Below are 19,185 nucleotides of genomic sequence, written 5' to 3' on the forward strand. Positions count from 1 at the left end.
GTCAAAGACGAATCGGAGTCGTCGGGAGCCATCACAGGGTGGGGCGACGAGGGAGGTCGGGGGGGAGGGGGTAAAGTAGTTAGGTCTTGCAAAGAATTCCTCGAAGTGGTTCGCATGGGCTTCACAGTCAAAGGTGGCTCCCTCGTCCTCGAAGGACTTCCCGCTGCGAGGGACTTTTGGGAAAGGGCAACACGTAACGAGCGAAGGCACACAAGTCGGAGACCGGGCCTTCAGACTTGTATCTTATCATCGACGGTCGCAGCTCCTGTTATCAGGACAGTGTTGGAGGAACGACTCACGACGTGACACCTGGAACGAAGTGCACCGCGACCTGCATGAAACGGGGTTGACGAACCCGGTTGCTCCAGCGAAATTCGAACTTTTGTGAGCTGATTCTCCACCTAATTGCCGCCGCCACCGCCGGTGTCCAATTCAATCAGAGACCGGTCGATCCGTCAACAGGGAACAATGTGGTGAAGGCGGCGATTGGAATGGAAGGAGAAAGTACCACTGTTAGCATCGCTAACGAAGTGTGGCGCCTTCTACGAGAAGGTCGCTATAACGAATTACGGGCATATGATTACGAAGAAGTCGTCCAAATGATTAACTTCACCGAATACAATCACACCGAGCCGGACGTCTATAACTTCTATAAGGTAAGAGCACCGAACTTGACAGCGAGTACCTCGATAGGCTCCGAAACGGGACACGGAGAGATGATCGGTCAAACGGTCGGATACTTCCAGTGAGAGTCAATGAAAGAGAGTTGGGGCGCAGCGAAATTCAATCGCAATATCCGATACCTACTCCGTCTCAGCTCCGAGGCGGTCAACGGACCGCCAAGAACTTGACCATTGTCTGTTTGTGTATCTAGCAGTTCCTTACGAGAGCGATCGATCTCCATCGGAGAAAGACTCTGAAGGAAGCTCGCGGAGGATCGGATGACGGAGGCGTCATCGGACTCGACGTGAGAATCGCCGAAGATGGCGGTGATTCCCAGAACTCTAATTTCCTATTATTAAGAATCGAACCGGTATCGATCGCACTCCGATTTCTGATAGTATCGGTTTTCCATTGGGATTTCTGGCCCTCGATCAGCCCCTTTCCGCTGTGGATTCCTCGTGAGCGCCAGCGGCGTTTCGGCCTAAGCTGAGCGCCCCGTTTTGGAGAAATTTCCCCGTGTCGGTTCCTCCCCGGCACTCGTTCCCTGATTCGAGGGGCGGCTCGCGACGGCGAAAAGGCTTTCCGGATCCGCTCCTTCATGCATACATACATGGCGTTGAGGACAGTTTATTCTATTGTTCAGAATCTTTGGTACGAATCTCTCTTCAGCGCCAATGCCGCGTTTTTTTCTCCATTCATTCACTTCGGCTAGTGTCGAGTAAGACAAATATCACTGCAGTTCTGCTTGCATGAGTAAATGTTTGTGCATTTCACTTATTCACTTCCGGAGCCTTGAGTGAGCGCGTATGTGTGCGACGAAATGGAGACAGATTCGTGAAAGGCGAACGTCCCGTGCATGCAGAACTCTGCGATAGAGGTTTTCGGGTCCCGTCGAGTCAAGTTGTCGACTGTGGGACTGAATTCATTCGTTCCTTGTTACGCCTTGACGCTTGAAGGGTCCTCCACAAAGTACTCGTCGCCGATTGCATTTTATGAAAGGCCAAACCTCGAGCCAGTTCGAAAGCAAACGATTGGCCCCGAGGTAATTGCAGGGCTCCGTCCAACCGATGAAGCAGGACTTACCTGTCGTCTGCCGTAGATCCCAGGAATATCGACGGATGAGAATACTCCAAAAAGGGACTTCGATCACGAATGAGGGCGGAACCCATTGCTCCTTCAATGTGGAACAGCTGTCGACTGCTTTATTTCTTGGCAGACAATGAAACTGATCGCTCCGGATCTCACTCGCGCACCGGATTCCGTACGAGCATCTCCGAACCTCGCAAGGGAACTCGAATCCCCACGAGTCTACGGATCGATGTCCCGGCATACCTGGCGGCAACAGCGCAGCGCCTACGTCGGAACTCGGAACTTTGAAGAGTTTTCCCTCTCCAGGAAATAATTTCCCGGATTTTCTCATTGAGGGCCAATAGTTTTCGATAATGACGCCCTTCGCTGTGAACTTCGGACGATTGGCTTCCGAGGAGGGTCGGCCGGAACGGGACCCCTCGCATGCAAAATCTCCGCGGGAACTTTCGCTCTTCCGGTGGAGATAATCCGGAATTGCGGAGCCTCCGACGTGGCGTTGGGGGCCGTAAGGCCCCACCTCCGTACCCTTGATGACGCGCCTGCGTCCATGAACGAATGTTCCACAATCGGAAGATTACTAAAGACTATTGAGCAAACGCCCGTTCCAAACTTTGCGTCTTCCCGGCATGCAGGCTCGCTGGAGAAGAGCGGCGGCGGCGAGTCACACAAACTCCACGCAGGGGCCTTGAGTATCGGCCCTCTGCCCGCATCCGACAAGGAGCAGAACTCGAAGCGACGGCTTTTGTCGCGACGGCTTTCCGGCAGAGCGTCGCCATCGCCGTCCCTGTCGGAAAGCGGATTGCGACGTAATCGACGTGGGCCCATATTGGATTTGATGACGGTACCGGCCACGAAGTCAAAGGCTGTTGATGCTGCTCAAGCCTTCACCTTCATTTCACTAATCGGCGGCGGCGGCGACAGCAGCGTGATAATCACCGCATTGTGTACATCCTAGTAGGTAGGTCTCTGCTAGACGGACGACGCAGATCACTTCATCCCTTGGTCTACAGCGGCGACGTGTTCTGCAATTGGAGGACGTGGCTGCGTCTCCAATAGAAATCTAAAATAGAGCTGAATGATGTTTGGCCGGAGCACTTCCTGAACTGCTTCTGGAAGGATCCTTCGGGACTTCACTTTCCCGGAAGCGGTGCATGTGACGAACGAGAGCTGCTTGCGGCGTTTCTGGCCGAAATCTTTCTCTCGAGAGGTTTCGACGACAAGTTCTCAATACGGTTCGCGGAAGGGGATCCACCCAAGCGACCGACGAGAGGTCGACTTTTGACGAAGTGACATTTTCGGGGGTGTGTCCTCCTTCAGTCTGGTTGCTTGCTCTCTTCCCGGTCGCTCCGTCGGTCGGTCGGTCGGTCGTTCCGTCCGTCTTCGGTCGGTAGGTGGATCGACAGCGAGTGCCAGAGATGCGTTGAAGCTTTCCCTCTCGTCTGGGGGCTTACTCAATCAATACTCGTCAGATTTACAGTGTCGCGTCGCCTGAAACTTCGATGCCGCCTCCGCGACGTACAAGCCTCGGGTTCAACGGCGGTCATTGTTTCACCCGTTCCGACACATGTATGCACGAGAGCTTTCGGTTACCGCTCCGGGATTCAGAATTCCTCCCTCTGGGACAACCGCATCCGTGGTAGTGGAGCCCTCGATAGCGCATATCATTTTCACGGACAGAAAGAGGAAAACTCGTCCAGCGGCGCGCCGCTCGTCGTCCTCCCGACGTGTATCGCCCAAGGCCCGAAAGTATTCGAGAACACTGTTAGGAACAATTTGGGCATCTCTCCCGAGAGTAAGAATGATTTCTTTCCCTCTGATTGAATACTGGAGTTCGGTGTTCTCCTTTCCCCTCCAAGACGAATTACGGTCGTCCTAATAGGATACTTGTCCTCTGTAGCCAGCGATCGACGTTCATTCGTCTCTCGGATTCTCCACTGCTGAGTGGTGCGGCTACGATCAGTTGTCATCGCTATTTAGTCAAACGATGTCTGTAGCGACAACACTATGGAAGGGAAATACGTATTTCGATGCTCGACGACGGCTTGCGCCCCCGTTTACGGGATTCTCCGAAGCGGATCCGTTCATATACGGTCGCACTACTCGAATCTCGCGCATGAAAGGCGAGAATCCTCGCGAATGATCAACGTTCTGGCCGAACACGCTCGACGGAAAGAAAAAGCCGAGAGATGGAGGAATTGGCTGAGCGAACGGCTTACCATCGGGACGAGGGATGTATCGAGTTACGTGATCGATGACTGTCGAGGGTACCTAGGTATTAATGATTGTAGTAGTACTAATGTCGCCTCGTGAGCCCTCGGGGAACCGGACACCCCGTCGGTCGAATGATACGACACCTCGTTATTCCCTCCCTGGAACTCCGCTCCCGGAAACAGAGCTTTCCTCGAGCACTCTGATGAATTGTTCATTCCGTGCTTCCGCGCCCCTGTGGAAGCAACCGGGAGGTGTTCTCTGTCCGACGAGAGAATTCCCGACAGGAGCCGAGGAGCTCGGCTCGGGAAGCGCAAATCAGTGACTAAAATGTGAAGTTTACAAAGTGAACCCATCAAGACATTTCCATCCTCCTCACGTCTCTGTTCAGTGAAAAGTACTAGCTGCTCCGAACGGCGGAACGATCTCGACTAAGCTTCAGAGTCCAGTTTCCGTCACGTTGAGGCGATGGGATTTTCCCCACAAATCCCGCTAAGATTGTTGCGGCGGAAAAAAACGACAACGCTGCCTGCCTGCCTTCCTTCGCCCGCCGCCGCCGATTTGTTCGTTCGAGTAGCGGAGCCTTCCCGAAAGACAAATCGACCCTCATGGCAATTAAATGATCTGTTGATGTCCCTCAGGGTGTAGATGCTGCTCTCAGACGCTTTCAATACTGAGAGAGAAAGAACGATGAAGAAGATAAAGAGCGATAAGCAGGGCTGTCTGCACGACGATCGCTCTTGCCCGTCGCGGAAAAAACGTCCCGGGGATTTCGCTCCCTCATATACACAAATCGCAGATAGTCTGGGCGAAGTAATCAGGAGTCCATCCGCCTCATTGAGGACCCGTCTCTCCGCGAGAAACAGAGGATTACGTCGGCAGGGAGGGATTACGAATCGGACTCCCGGCGAATTACTTTGACAGATTTCAGCGAGAAGCTGCGTCTGTTAGGGTAAGAGTCTGGAAAACATCTCGCCGAGGAGCTCGGATTCGCCCGGAACAAATCGTCGATGCTCTCGAGAGGTAAGGGCTGGAGGTCAGCTGGCCGAGTTCTCGCCCTGGTCAACAGTGCCTAAGGGAAACTGCAGGGGGAGAAAGGAAATCCGTCGGCTAACGATGATTCCGCCCGCAGAGGAACAATTATTCCTTCGACTCCGTGAGGCCCTTTCGGAAGATGTTGAAGTGTGGAAGCCGAGCTAACAAGCGGACAGGCGCTCGATCCGGCTGCGAGATCGTAGAAATGAGGACGTAGCTAGTGTCTTACGGTTGGATGAGCCAGTTACGAAGCGAGAGCGGCTTCTCTCCATTAAGGAGCTTGTGATTCCTTATTTTGCTCCTCTGGCCCCTCCTGAGTCGGCAATGCGACCGATCGTCTCGTTGCTCCACTACCCGCCGACTGCCAAGAGGGAGACCCGGTCATGTTCCGCGGGGCTTCAGAGGGGCAAGGCGGAGACAGTATCTTATGTTCGCTTATTCCGCTAGATTACCACCGTCACCGCCGGCATTGCCCGAATCGTATTGCTGCTGACGGCGGCTAGGCTGAAGGAATTATTTTACTTGACATTCGCCTTCACTAAACGATTCGCGTTCCGCGATTCCTGCAGATGGTTTGATATTGAGGAAGGCTTGATGGATGTGAGCTTCGACTCGCAACGACTGCGTCTTCACTTGGTGGGTCCTAAGCGTTCCGGAGAGAGGCGACGAGACCTCTCAGCATTTCGGAGCCGAACGTTTTGCTTTTTGAAGAACGTCCGTCCCGAGGCCCGGTTCGATGTTTGATAGGCTCAAAGAATGAATTGATTTGATCAGAGTCGCTATTATCCATCTGAAAATACTATCTCGTCACATCGTAAACACAAACACATTCCTCGCAATATCAGGCTCTATTTATAGACGTCCCTATGCCGAAACTCACGTCGCGTCGCGAGCATAGTCGCACACCCGGGATATCGTATATTGAACGCGAATACGGGACGAATGGAAATTAAAGGATTCCGAAAGAAATTCCCCAATGGGAATCAGGGAGGTCGTCGGAACGTTGGAGTCATCCCAATATTCTACCCAAGCTCGAGAACTTCACGCATGACAAGCCTGCGAATTTGGCCGACTCTCCATGTGAGCGGACACGACTTATACGCTTTGTCTCCGCCGTCCGGGCAAGTCAGACCTTGGAGTCCGGGCAGGATCATGACTCGGGAAACCCCCGATCAGTTTTTGAGCTGAGGGAGACCGGACGAGCAGAAACGGGACACGGTTGTTTCGGAAGCGCATAACATATGTACAACCTCATGCCAAACTCTCGAAAGAGTCGAGAGCTGACTACTCTTCGAAATTTAATATTCAACAAGCGATCATTCCGCTGCGGAGAGACGTCGGTCGCCTCCGGAATCGGCTGTCCCCTCAGACGCGTGCTCTCTTGAAGAGGGAGCCTCGAGTGGGGCGGACCTCCGAATAGCGCTCCGGAGAGGAGCGATATAACGAGTGTTCTCCAAACATTGAAAAAATTACAAAAGCCATTGAGTGGCCAACCACTCATTAACGCTCCATCATCTTTGCGAGATTATTGTTTTCATTATCGATTTCCAGAGCACGACTTCCCTCTTCGCGGTGTCGTTGGTTAGAATTTTCTCGATTACCGATTTCCACACATAGTGATTATGTCAGCTGCGGCCTCATGAGCTCCTTTGGGAAGAATTTTCCCCCGAGCGAGTTCAAATCAATCCAACTGGGCTGCCCGATGCTTCAAGGATCGTCAAAAGTGCGCGAGCCTCGATTGGTGTGAATGCATGAACTGAGAGAGACCAACCCTCGATAAAGTCAGCCAGCCAACAATCTCCACGGACTCCATCGAAAGGTCGCGTAGCTCGCCAAGAGAAGATGATTTTTCGCTGCTCGCGTTCGTGCTCGGCCTTGATCGCACAGCGGGAAGCAGGATGAGAATCAAACGGAGTCAGGGACCAAGTCGGGAGCTGAGCACAAAAACAGGAACGTCAAGACGGGTCGACAGGACGTTCCATTGACCCGAGATAAGAACGGATCCGCATCGGGTTGAAATGAAATTCTTTGGACGAGATCTGTTCATTGTGGTTCTTCTCCGTGGCATTGAAACCTCTAAGAGGGAAGGATGCATTTTCCTTTTCAACTTGTCCCTCCTGTAGTTTACCGGGATTATCCATCTGTCGGAGCGTTCTCCCGGGAACGCTCATATCGTTTGCCATTGAAGGAGGGAAAACGCTCGAGAGATATCTGAAGAACCGGTTCGACGTCTCACAGACGAGACCTACAAATAAAGTTGAGCGATATTGCCAGCGCGAGACTCGAGGCGGAAGCTCGGAGGCCGCATCCATGTTCGGGCAAGATGTTCGGAACACGGGAAGTTCTAGTCGATCTTGACCTTGCGTCGAACTTACGCTAGCCGTTGTAACAATCCGGAGGGTGAGCAGCCGTCCAGCTGCGACCATGATTGCGAAACTTTTCAAACAAGACAGCGAACTCCTACCGAGAAGCAGAAGGCCGGCTAAGCAGCCAAGTTAAGCCCGATCGTGGCACGAGGGATCCGAGTACGGCATTTAATTGACACTCAATTACTACTTTGTGTCTTTGAGAGACGATCGAGTTTCTTTGCGAATTCCCTGCTCGAGACGGAATCGGCCATGCCCCAAGGCTCGGGGATGAGAAAACTCTCCGAATGATTTTTGCAAGTGGGGGCATATCCATCATCATGAGGCTCCAGCTTGCCTACGCCCACTGATTAGCTCTGGTGCCTAAGTCAGGGTACACGGTCAAAACCATTTTTCAATGGAACAGTCGCGTTCATCATCCGATGGCATTCGCTGCTCGATTGATTGATTGATTGATGAGAAGACTTGACTATCGATTTTCGCACCGAACGAGCCCCTGCGTGGAACTATCGTCTCGGAAAGCCCGGCTAATTCCCACCTTATCTGGCTCAACGTAAGGCTCAGTTCGTCCCCACCAAGTCTTTATAGGGTCGCCGTCACCCTTGTGAAACACGGCGAGAGCAATGACTTGAGTTGTAAAGGACTCTCTTTTACACTAAAGCGCTCTTCCGAGACGCTTTGCTCCCCTTTCAATCACTGACGTCGGAATCAATAGCACCGTCTGAACAGCCTCGCGGCCCGAGTCTGATAAGACATGCCATTCTCCGCTTCCAGCGTATTCGTTCTAATTTGAAATTTCTGACTCATTCTGTTGACTGTGACCATCCTCTCGTTTGCCTCTCCTGATTGAGATCCTTTCAACGACTCGATACCGAAGTCTTCGAATCGAACAGCGCTCCGACGGTTCTTCCTCTCGCATGCTTCAACCGAGCCTTTCTGCCTCTTGGCAATTCCCCTCTGCAGACTTCTCGATCCGTCCGGCTACTGCTCATCTTACTCGCTTCCCTCTTCAACTGTAGTCATCCAGCGGTTCTTTTTCTTCCATCATTCTCGCTTCTCCGTTCCCGCTCCGTTCATCTCCATTCTTATTTCAATGACTGGAGTGAGGCCTCGGTTCATGCCGCACGCAGGGCAAGCGGCCAGGGTGTCTTCCTGCCTATCCATTATCTCCTCTTTGTTCGTACGGTATAATCGAGATACAGTTTCACGTTTCTCACTCGCCGAATCACCAAACAGAAAGCGACTTCCCTCGATTCTAGACGGGAGGGCCTGAGTGGATCCGCTCTCAGAGACCAGGGCCGCGCGTGGGAGGAAAAAAACTGGCTGTTGCGAATACAGGAATTCCACCTTCAACCGAATGCCAGCCCGTTTTGTTCCGATCGGATTACTCAGGGGCCGAATCGGCGACGATAATGCGAAACAATTCCCGGACCGCTTTGGCGTCGCCAGTCTCTGTCGACGGCACCTTGTCTAACCTTTTGCACTTTCCCGTTCCATCTATCAATGACCGGCGTCAGTGCATCAGCTTCCGCTTACTCGGCATTTTTTTTGTCTCGCGCCGCACGTGATAGACCTCGAAATCCGCAACGTAAACAAACACTCGCCCGAGATATTATCATTATTGTTATCGCTAATAACCCGAAAACAGAGGCTGGATCGAGTCAGCAAAAACTGGCGAATAGGGAGGAGAAGGAGAAACGCAATAGATTCGCGTTAGGAATTGTCGCTAGAAGAGAACGGGACCGGTTTATTGCTCGACTCGCCTCCACGATAGTGACAAATACCTTCAGTATGAGCTTAGGATGTGAAGCCCGAAGTGCCTAATGCTCTTGGAGCCTTTGTTTATCAACTTGAAGAACAGACAGAGGGTTCAGCTTCCATCGAGGCGCAGAAAGCACACCTCGGTGACTGACGTATGAAGGGGGACGACGCTTGTTCCTTTAGAATCTCTCCGCCGACATAAATTTGTATATCCCCAGCGTCGAGAACAGTATCTCGGAGCCGATATCTCAATAGAATTGACCGGGGTTCATTCACTTTATGTCCTGGAGCTCTTCTCTATTCAGGCAGCCCGAAGAAGAACGCAATGAGCTTGGTCCCGCGGATCATCTCTCTCAAGCTCCGGATGGGATTTCATGGAATCGGGCGCCGTCGTTACCCCGACTCTATTTCGCCAAAATCTGGGCTCGACCGGGTTCCGGGAGCCGTAATACAGGGAAGAAACCCAACCTCCTGAGGATGAGGTGCAGACACACTAGGCCAGGCGTCAGGATTCAGGATCACCTACAGCGGGAAGATCGTCGACCCATGAATGACCGAATAATAATCGACGGGTTGATGAAGTCTTTTCTCAGTCAACGAGACTGATGATGGCTTTTCCCAGAGTTCCGCTCGTTTCGCATGGATCGTGCCGGGTGACGATCAGCCGGTTCTACCCATCACGATTTTCATCAGACGAATGGCTACCGAAGCAAAGGTCGATCCCCTCGATTCGGTCTTGATGGTGTCCCCGCGAACGCCATTCGATGATCTGCTATTGCTTCCGACTGAATCATCCGCCGGATTAGGACATTCCGGGGCTAGGCCAGCCGCTTTCAGCAAACATCGTCCTCGATATTTCGGTCTGCCCCTATCCTGCGACGTTTGTACTCCCACCTCGGGGCGGTGGATGGAAATGATCGCATCATGACCGTCTCCCAGTCTTCCGGGGGGCGGCGGAGTAACTGTGAGCACTTTCCCCATAGGATCGAATAATATTGTGTTCCGGTTCCATTCCGTGGACGAGCTCACTCAGCTCAGAATAAGATTCAGTTTCGGAAAGCTTGCTCCGAATTCGCATCTAGTGTTTATTCTGAGCGTCGCAGGCTGATTGACTGCCCGGATTCGGTGGGGACTGTCAAGACTTGGGACAAGCGGACGAGCGTGAAAGGCTCCTTATCCGACTGACTGTATAAGAGCATGGACAAGCCCAACACCAATCGAGCCGGAGGATATTTTTTCTCTGACTACAGCGAACTAAAGATAAGGGAAGTCGATTCTCCGACTATAAACTGCATTGGTTCCAGCCAGTGCTGTCGTGTGCAGATAGACCTCGTGTTGCGTCCCTCCGAATTTATACTAGGTCAAAATCCTCCTGAGACTTCCATCCCCCACCGCGGACTGTATTGTTGGTCCCACGGCAGTGATATCAACCCAACGACATGCGCTTCGCTCTGCATCAAAATCGATTTTTGTGAGAGTACCGAAACCTACCTCTTCTGCACTCTAGTCAGTGCCGCACCTTAGAGCCCTCGGTCTGAAGACAAGGCCCATTCTGCAACGATACGTCTCAATCCGGATCGAACGCGAAGACATTCGACTTCGATTCATCGACGTGGAGAACAATTAAATAATTTTCACCCGAGGTCTTTCATGAGCTGAACCCTTTCGAAACCTCTCCAATTAATGGGTAATCCGAGAAAAAAAGAACGGCTCGCTCCTTCTTGAACATGCGGGGCCGCATTCGACCTTCGACCGAACCATTCTGGATATTCCTCGAAGGATCGGGGAACGCGACCGCGAAAATCCCGGAAGCTCGTACGCTGTAACGACGCGACTCCGGTAGACCCTTCGGCGACAACAAAACCGATCAACGGAATCAGTGTCGCAGAAGTGACAGAACACCTACATACCTCCGAGATATCCCGGGGGATGACGGCGTGCGATTTTCCGATAAGAAATGGCGAACAGCGGTATCAAACGGAAAAAATTGCAGCTTGAGAAGTCTGGCCTCGGAGAGCCGCGCTCCCTCCAATCGTCGAGAGTTCTATGCGCGAGAGCATTGAAAGACCGCGAACCGGAGAAACCTTATGCTGGTCGCGTATCTGTTAAGCGAGTTGAATTCCTCCATACAGAGCGTGAGCTCCGAAGTCCCGGGCAGTGATAGGAGCTTTGAGTTCCCATCGAGCTCAAGATCGATTCCGAGTCGGCTGTCTTTAGGCCCTGATCGGAGCGAGAGCCCAACGAAGCGTGCATTTGATGGAAAAAAACTTTCGGAGCAGGTTACGTGATGGCGCAGGGAAACCAGTTCCGCGGTGATTTTTTTTGCGCCCGCGTTCCGCTCACGAGTGCGTTTCGGGCGCGGTCCCCGACCAGACTTCTTTTGTGAAAATCCGGGCCTATTCTCGACATGGAGTACACGTATACATTCACGCACTTGGCGGTGTCTAAGCACTGACGGCGTTATTTTCTCGATTTGGGGCGGATCCCCAGTAAGGGTAAAGGTGAACCTTCGCTCCTGCCAAACGTTGGTCCTCTGCCAATAAATAGGAAACCCCGAAAGCTGTCGCATCAGAGAGTAATACCGGTCATCTGGAGCGCATGCAAAAAAGTTTCCCGTGAGTGGAAAATGATGCTATTTAGCTCTGCGTGATTAGGGCACTTTGCGAGTCGCGGACACAGCCAATATGGGTACTCCGCTGCCAAAAATGGAAGTGATTATGGTTTCTGCGCATCTAGGTGCAAATCGGCCATCAGTCCGCGAAGTAACGATCCGCATACGATTGACGGGACGAAACCTGGTTCGGAATCTGAGGCTCCTGTCCAGGAGCAGGAATTTCCCATCCGTCCGCGGCCAGGCTCGCGTGTTCTATCGAGCCCGGTAAGCGAAAAACATTCCCCCGGTATGAATGTTCTCGCAAATATGAGAAAGATGCAGCCTCTCGGGAATCCTGCTCCAAGGGAGCACCTAGTAGGGAGGCGATTGCGTGGTGCTCTCCTCGACGGCGTCGTGACTGGGACGTTGATGTGAACATATCCTAAATGGCGTCCAAGTTCGATCATGCTTTTATTCATTCTCCCTGGAGGAGGTGTAATTTCCCGCTCCTGCGTGGTTATAGAGGCATATTATAGATGCGAACCTTTGGCGTCGTCGCTCAGACTCCGACAAGCGTGCCGTCGACTCCAATGACGGGAAGCAGAGCATCAATGGGAGCGCCGAGCGAATCGATCGGAGCTGTATCATACGGACATCTCGGCTCCAGCGGAGCGAGCCCCGAAAAGACGATCCGCTTAGTGCTTTCGTTCGCTACCGACAAGTGGAGATTACTGTTGAGGCACTGTAGGAACAGCGATAAACTTGCCGATGTCCTTTGATGACGTCTTGCAAAGTCACGCTGTCGGTCCTCGTTGACGATGGCCCTTCTAGCTTTGGTCAAGTCGATAAGTTCGATTAGCTTCTGGAAGGAGCTGACGATGTTGACGCGTCACATAAATTAACATCATGAAGTACGTTCTTGACGAGCTCGGTGAGTAATCCAATCGCCCCCTAGTCAAGATCACTGCCCACGCAGGCCTCGCGGGCATTCGTGATCCCTCATGACCGGAAGAGTTCTCCCATAGATTGCTGTCTGTTGAAGTTCCTGAGCACAACGCCACCCCGCGCTCCCTTTCGATCACTACACTTCATCAGAACCCGTTCCGGATCCTGGGTTCGCTACCGCCGCTAGCCCCAACGCCGTCCGGCAAGGGGGTGAAGAAGGGGGGAGAGGAACCTTCGTCGACAGTTCCTCAAGATGGACTCTCTTCGATGTCGATGAATTATTCACGGGGAAAAACCGAGGTTGTCGAATTCGGTATGACCGCGTCCGGTCTGCTCTCTGTCACTTTTCATTACACGAAACGTTTTTATTCATGGAGATTAATGGCGCGTTATCCACTGTAATGGATGTGAGAATGGGGTGGTCATCCGAACATTAATGTCGCAGATATTCCTTCCCTGTACCGCGTTCACATGAAATATTTCTATTGGGTCCGGTGGAGGGGCTGTAAAACAGAATTCCCGGAAAAAAAGCTCGAATCGACCCACAATTTCACTGAACGTACATCGCACCACGGATAGCTCATCGAAGAGGCGGCCGTGACTCGATACCGCGATTCGGGAATTTCAGACGATCTCGTCCATATGACTCTTCCCTGTCTTCGTGCTGGATTTCGTCTACTCATCGTCGATATATCGAGTTTGCTCCATTGGCTGCGTCACAGAGCTCCCGATACGTGCTGTCCCGCGGGCGCTTATCGCGGACCTTAGACTGGAGAGAGAATCGCAAACATTCAGGGACCACAAGGGACCGATTGGCCCCTTTTCGCCAGTCATCTGGCCGTTTAGTTAGCTGAGCAGGCATCCTGGAAGAAAGCTTTGTGGCAGCCGCACGTGCGGTAGCCGGCGACGACGACGTCGGTCAATCGGCAATCCAGTCGCCCAATGAACTGTGTTTGTTTGGTTTTCTATTTATTCGGTTTGCTGCCCATGGCTTCTTTAATGGGATTTGGAGGAACCAGTCGATGAAGGGGGCAGCTGCGTGGGAACAAAGACAAGAAGACTGAGGGACTGTATTCAGTCGCTCCTTGACCGGAACGGGCAGTCGGCGTTGTTCTGCTCCATTTAAATCTGGTCTTCCTGTTCGCTCCCGATTCCGCACTTGCATCCATCGACTTCCTGGCTGCTGCTGCTGCTGTCTGAGGCGGGGGCGGTAGTGGTCGCTCTGAGAGCGGTTGTGGTGTTCCTTATTCCCCCTCGCTAATTCGACTCGTGCTTCGTCGCGTGGGGGCTGTCGTCGCGAGCCTCCCTTAATGAGATCGTAATCGACAAATATCGAGGATCGTCGGTACGAGTCGTTTCCCCGACACGAGCCAGAGAAAGCTTTTCCGGATTGTTGTAGCCGTAACATCGACGACATGCCGTAAGCCGAGCTAGCCAGAGAGGCAGTGAGAGCGTTGTTTGTTCGGTCGGTCAGTCTCGTTGTTGTGGACGGCACAATTTGCTTCGCAATCTTTTCCGCCGGGCCGTTCCCCTCATCGCGTTCCCTCTGACAGCCCCCCTCCCACTCGCTCCCGCCAATACCCCCATTGCCGCGGCCACCGTATGGTAACTCTCTCGCAGAGTGTTTCACTGAAACATGAGAAACTATGTATATGATTCGATGACCGAAGCGCGATGTCGCTCTGTTGGCTCACTCCAACGGCACCGATCAACTTCCGATAGATTGCGTCCGGGAACATGGAGAGACGGCAAGAATAACAAGAAAGTATCCGTTTCGTGTTCTACTCGAGACTCGTCTCGCGAGAGAATTTCTCGACCCGTGAGCCGACCATATCTCAACTGCCGAAAATGCGGGATACCGCGTCGTATTGATTTTATCGACTCGGCTCGATCGGATATCAGGGGGAAATCTGTTTGGTTCCCCTTGTGACATTGCCAGGATATGTACCTTCATGTTAGGGCGTTCGCACAAGAGCGCCTCCAACAGATACAAGTCGCTCTTCCCTCCGTTCGTCCTTCCGTCCGTCGAGCTGAAAGCGACCTCGGACTGAACAAAAAGACGGATAGGTACGAAGCGAGAAATCGTGACAGAGTGAATACAGTGACGATGGTTGACGATCCAAGCAGGGATGCCGACCGGTCGGCTGACCGGGTTGCGCGTTCGCTCGCTTGCCTTCCTGCCTGCCAAGGAGACACCAAGCGGAAACGGATATTTGAGTCGGAAGACGCCTCCGCTGCATTTCAGTATTCCTCGTCTCAAAAGCCAGGCAACTCGAAACGGATCAGCAGGTTGCTTACATTGTGAACGCCCTGGAAGCCGGGTCCAGGACGCATGGAGGCTTGTCAAAAGACCTATATAACATGTTGCTCACTTCATCGCGGTCCCCCGAAATAAGAGAACGCGTTTTCCTGCTCTTCTCTGAGGACCTTGGTCAGAAGCGCCCTCCTACCTAGACAGATGCTGTGCACGGATTGCGTCTTCATGTCGAGCTCTGACTTCCTTATTGTTGAGTTTATTTCGGAACGGAGAGCCGATGCAGTCGAGTACAAAGTACAAATAACAAGGTGGACTAACCTTTTAAAAAGTTTTCCGAATCGTCTTCACGATCAAGAAGTTTCCGCGACGACGTTACTGACGATTCGGAAACTGCTTTCCGGTTCACGGCGACTGCGGAATCGGAAGCGCAGGAAAAGCACTCACGGGCAATCGGCATCGGTAGAAGATCGTCGTCGAGTTTTTCAATCGTCTCCTCCCGGAAGATCCTTGCGAGCCGTCCGGAGACCGCCAGAAACCGCATTTCCTTGCCTTGCTGTCCTCTTCACTCGACGGAACGATTCTCCTGCAGGTGGGCGGACGTAACTCCATTCGAGACCGAAATTCCCCGGTCTCCGAGGGCTGCGATGCTCGACTCTACTAGACCGACAGGGTCCGAGTGTTTTCCTTCCATTCGCTCAAGCGGCGCTCCCACGATTGATTCCTCACCGGAGCCTCTTTTGATCGCGAATTGCTTTTCAACCTAACGGCATGTCTCGACAGTCCCCGAACTACGGAAGGGATAAGGCGGGCATTTAGAGACGAAGGTCCCGCAACATTCGGCGCTCCGTGAAGTAAGGAGAAAATCGATACTCAGTCTGCGAACAGCGGGAAGGCCCGCGAATAATCCTCGTTTCGTAGGCTCCTTGTCGGATGAAACCGATGAGTCCTCCATGCGGGCCACTGGTTGACGCGGTAGCTACTCTCGGTCTATCAGTGATTAATAGAGTGGAAAGGAGACGGATCAATTCTCTCCTCGGCTTGGCTAAGCCCTGAATCATGCCCGGAACATCAACTCGTTTCTCTTGAGCTCAAATGAATCTTCCACGAAGCGAACTTTAAATTGAGTTCACTCTTTATCGCTCCTGGATCTTCGGGGGAACCCCCAAATGCTTCTAAACAGAAGCAGGAAACAAATCCGACTTTCATTCCATTCGCTTGTAGGAGATGAACTTTCTGTATGTAGGCGTGAGTTGGAATGAAAGTTGTTCGAGTCGTTCATCGAAGATGCGTACGCCCCTGACAAGGACCGACATCCGCCGGTGATCGCGTGCTCAGGCCTCAGGCGGGCGATAATACTTCAACCGCCACCACTCGCCTGGGGACTCGCCTGATTAACACCAGGTATCTATGGATAGAAAGTGTCCCAGAGAAGGCCACCGGCATTTAATTATTCTGAGAGCGTGAGGCCAACCTATCTCGGGCTCTATAAGTCAGATCATCGGAAGTAAGAAGAAGAAAAATCCGACATGGCTCGCTAATACATATTATATATCGACGGGCTGGACTGACCCGGCCCCGGATAGCTCTTGTCGTGAAAGCTGGAAAACTGGTGCCAAGACGAAGAAACATTTTTAGACAGTTTTCTGAGCTTTTCCGTCCTTTTTTCCTTTTCCGAGAAGCTCTACTGGGTAGCGGATCGCTGGGCAAGACGGCTTAAGGCAGACATTCATGCCAGCTCAACCGGCAAAACAATGTCAAGTCCCGGAGGTGGTCCTTGCCATCCATTTCAACATCTTGTCTTCAGGGAGAAAATAAGTGCAGGTCTCCTTCTCGTTACAACTTGGCTATGCAAGACAGAAACTTTATCTTCTTCGCGCGAGCATCGAACCCGGAAGATCGCTGCCAAGTGGCAGTTGGGCTAAGGGAGAAAGAAGTTCACGCCACGTGAAAGACATTCGTTCCTTCTCTTGAAACCGAAGCATTCTTCCTTCGACATTTCCCTCTACTGCCATCCGTATCGTTTTCTGGGTACTTGAGTGATAAGCGTCCCAGGGACTCGGCTTGTGAGAAAACCCTTCTTTGTTCTGAGGAGGAATCGGATCCTGTACTGAATGATTTCGATGACTCTTCGTCGGTCTAGTCCCGAAGCTATCAGCTCCCCATCTGCGCTGTTCCGGTGTCGAAGATCATAATATTTGGGAGTCTCCTCTTGCCCTCTGATATACCGGACGCAGAGAATCCCGATCGAGGTGCTAGAGCGGAAGCTCACCCGGCGGTTCCTCACCCGGTGTCTCGCATCGAGGCCGAAGTGCCGCTGCGATTGCGTTCCGGTGTCGATGAATTCTGTGTGTCAAATCCACGGAATCCTCCGCAGTCAGCTCCTCCTTCCATACGCTCGCGGATTCCTGGAGCCCGGATCGAGTTCTATCGAATCGGAGTTCCCGATCGTGAGCGATGTGTGAGGCGAGCGTTTCAACAGGTTATCTCTCTTTTCCGCGGGCCCGGTGCCAGTCTAGGGGACCCAAGCCACCGGAGAAATCTTGAGCAGGCCGTTCTCTTCGTCGATTTCAATTCCTTAGGTCGACGATAGCGATTCCCCGGGAGGATCGAAATTCAGTCATGACATGCCGGTATTCCTGGAACGCCCCTTCACTCCTTTAATACGTACCCCGGGGCAATCTCGACCTGTCTAGAATGGAAGGGAGGGAGTGAGCGAGCGAGCGACGGAGCGCACAAGCGATCTTGGAATTCCTTTCCCACTGCGATACGTCACAAATCGGACGGATCTCGGAGCGATGCATTTCCACGCGGATGTTGTCATCCGCGTGAGGCCGGATATGGCGAGAGCCATTCACAAACCTTTTTTTTCAAGATCCATCTATTTTCTTCTGATGCCATTTTCGGCCTCGCCCTCTAACGAGAAACATTAAAATTAGGGATTGCGGAGGGGAATACGGAGCGAGCACGAATCAAATATCATGAATTAGAGTCGTCAGCTTGGAATATACTAGAGCAGAGTTGACCTTCGTTTCAGACGGAAACATTCATCTTCCTGTCGGTTCTGTTCACTCTGATTGTGATCGGGAACTGCGCTGTTCTCGCCACTCTGGTGACCTCGAAGAATCGCAAGTCTAGAATGAACTTCTTCATCATGCATCTCGCTATCGCGGGTAAGTTGTTGACAGGCCGAGTGTCGGATTCTTCATTCAGAGCAGAATCAGAATGAATTGTCTAGACGTCGCTTCTTCTGGCCTGGAACGATTTGTCATCGTCTGTCTTCTCTGTATTTTGCTTATACATACACTTAACTGATTCTGTTGCGCATACGAACTTCTACTCGAGTGCGACCGCAGTCACGCGGGAATAGTCTCCCTGAGTATTTCGCTTGTAGGCCGCCAGTTCATAGACATCTAGAGTTCGACGTAGACAGTTCGGAGTCGGGAAGAGCGTGGCGGCGCCAACCTTTCAGGCCGAGCAACTAAACTCTAAGACTTTCGTTTTCCCCAGATTTATTAGTTGGTCTGGTCACGGTCCTCACTGACATTCTCTGGAAACTCATGGTGGAATGGCACGCTGGAAACGCTATGTGCAAGATCGTCAAATATGCTCAGGTATGCTATGGGGGAAGCGAGGCCCGTGGGGAAGAAAAAAACTCACGAGTCTCTCCCAAGACACATGTATAATCACTTGCATCACGAACAAGCGCGAACACTTCCGAGGGTTTGGAGGGGCGGCCATGCTGCTTTACATCTCCACGCTGTTCTCGGCTGCGCTTCGGCCGCGCGTTCGTCGATAGATTGTCAGGTTCTCTGAAGTTTAGCCTTGACGAATCACATTGGGCTCCATCGGCTTATGATTCCTCTCGAACGGAAACCCATAAATTCTGAGAGTCGCTCCTCTACTCCTGTCGGCGCCCCCCCCTCACAATGACGGCTTGCCGCTGGGAAATATAAGACTTTTCTGTGGATGAAGAGCCCATCTTTCTCAGCGCTCACTTCACGAATCATTGGGTATCTTCCTCATTTGAAGGTTCCGATTGAAGCAATTGATATTTAGTCGTGATCGACTTGTTATTTTCAGGGCGTTGTGACATATGGTTCCACGTACGTGCTCGTCGCTCTCAGCATCGACCGGTATGATGCCATAACTCATCCGATGAACTTCTCCGGAGGATGTAAGTATATTATCGAAAGGTATTTTCCAGAAATAGCTCCCGACTGCTCTCGTCATGGTACGGAAGCCATCGGAGGTCATCACAAAGTCAGTTG

General features: G+C 52.2%; 1 protein-coding gene across 1 annotated transcript in view; it reads left to right on the plus strand.

Annotated features, from left to right (window-relative positions):
- Positions 1–238: 238 nt before the first annotated feature.
- LOC100898773 (cardioacceleratory peptide receptor) overlaps positions 239–19,185 on the plus strand; it is a 32,267-nt gene continuing 13,320 nt past the window's right edge. Inside the window, exons 1-4 of the mRNA XM_018642180.2 lie at positions 239–656; positions 17,952–18,087; positions 18,425–18,528; positions 18,998–19,091. Coding sequence (XP_018497696.2) covers positions 492–656; positions 17,952–18,087; positions 18,425–18,528; positions 18,998–19,091 — 499 coding nt within the window. The 5' untranslated portion in view covers positions 239–491. The remainder of the gene's footprint in view (positions 657–17,951; positions 18,088–18,424; positions 18,529–18,997; positions 19,092–19,185) is intronic.

This window comes from Galendromus occidentalis, unplaced genomic scaffold, assembly GCF_000255335.2.
Source record: "Galendromus occidentalis unplaced genomic scaffold, Mocc_1.1 scf7180000076574, whole genome shotgun sequence".
NCBI lineage: Eukaryota > Metazoa > Arthropoda > Arachnida > Mesostigmata > Phytoseiidae > Galendromus > Galendromus occidentalis.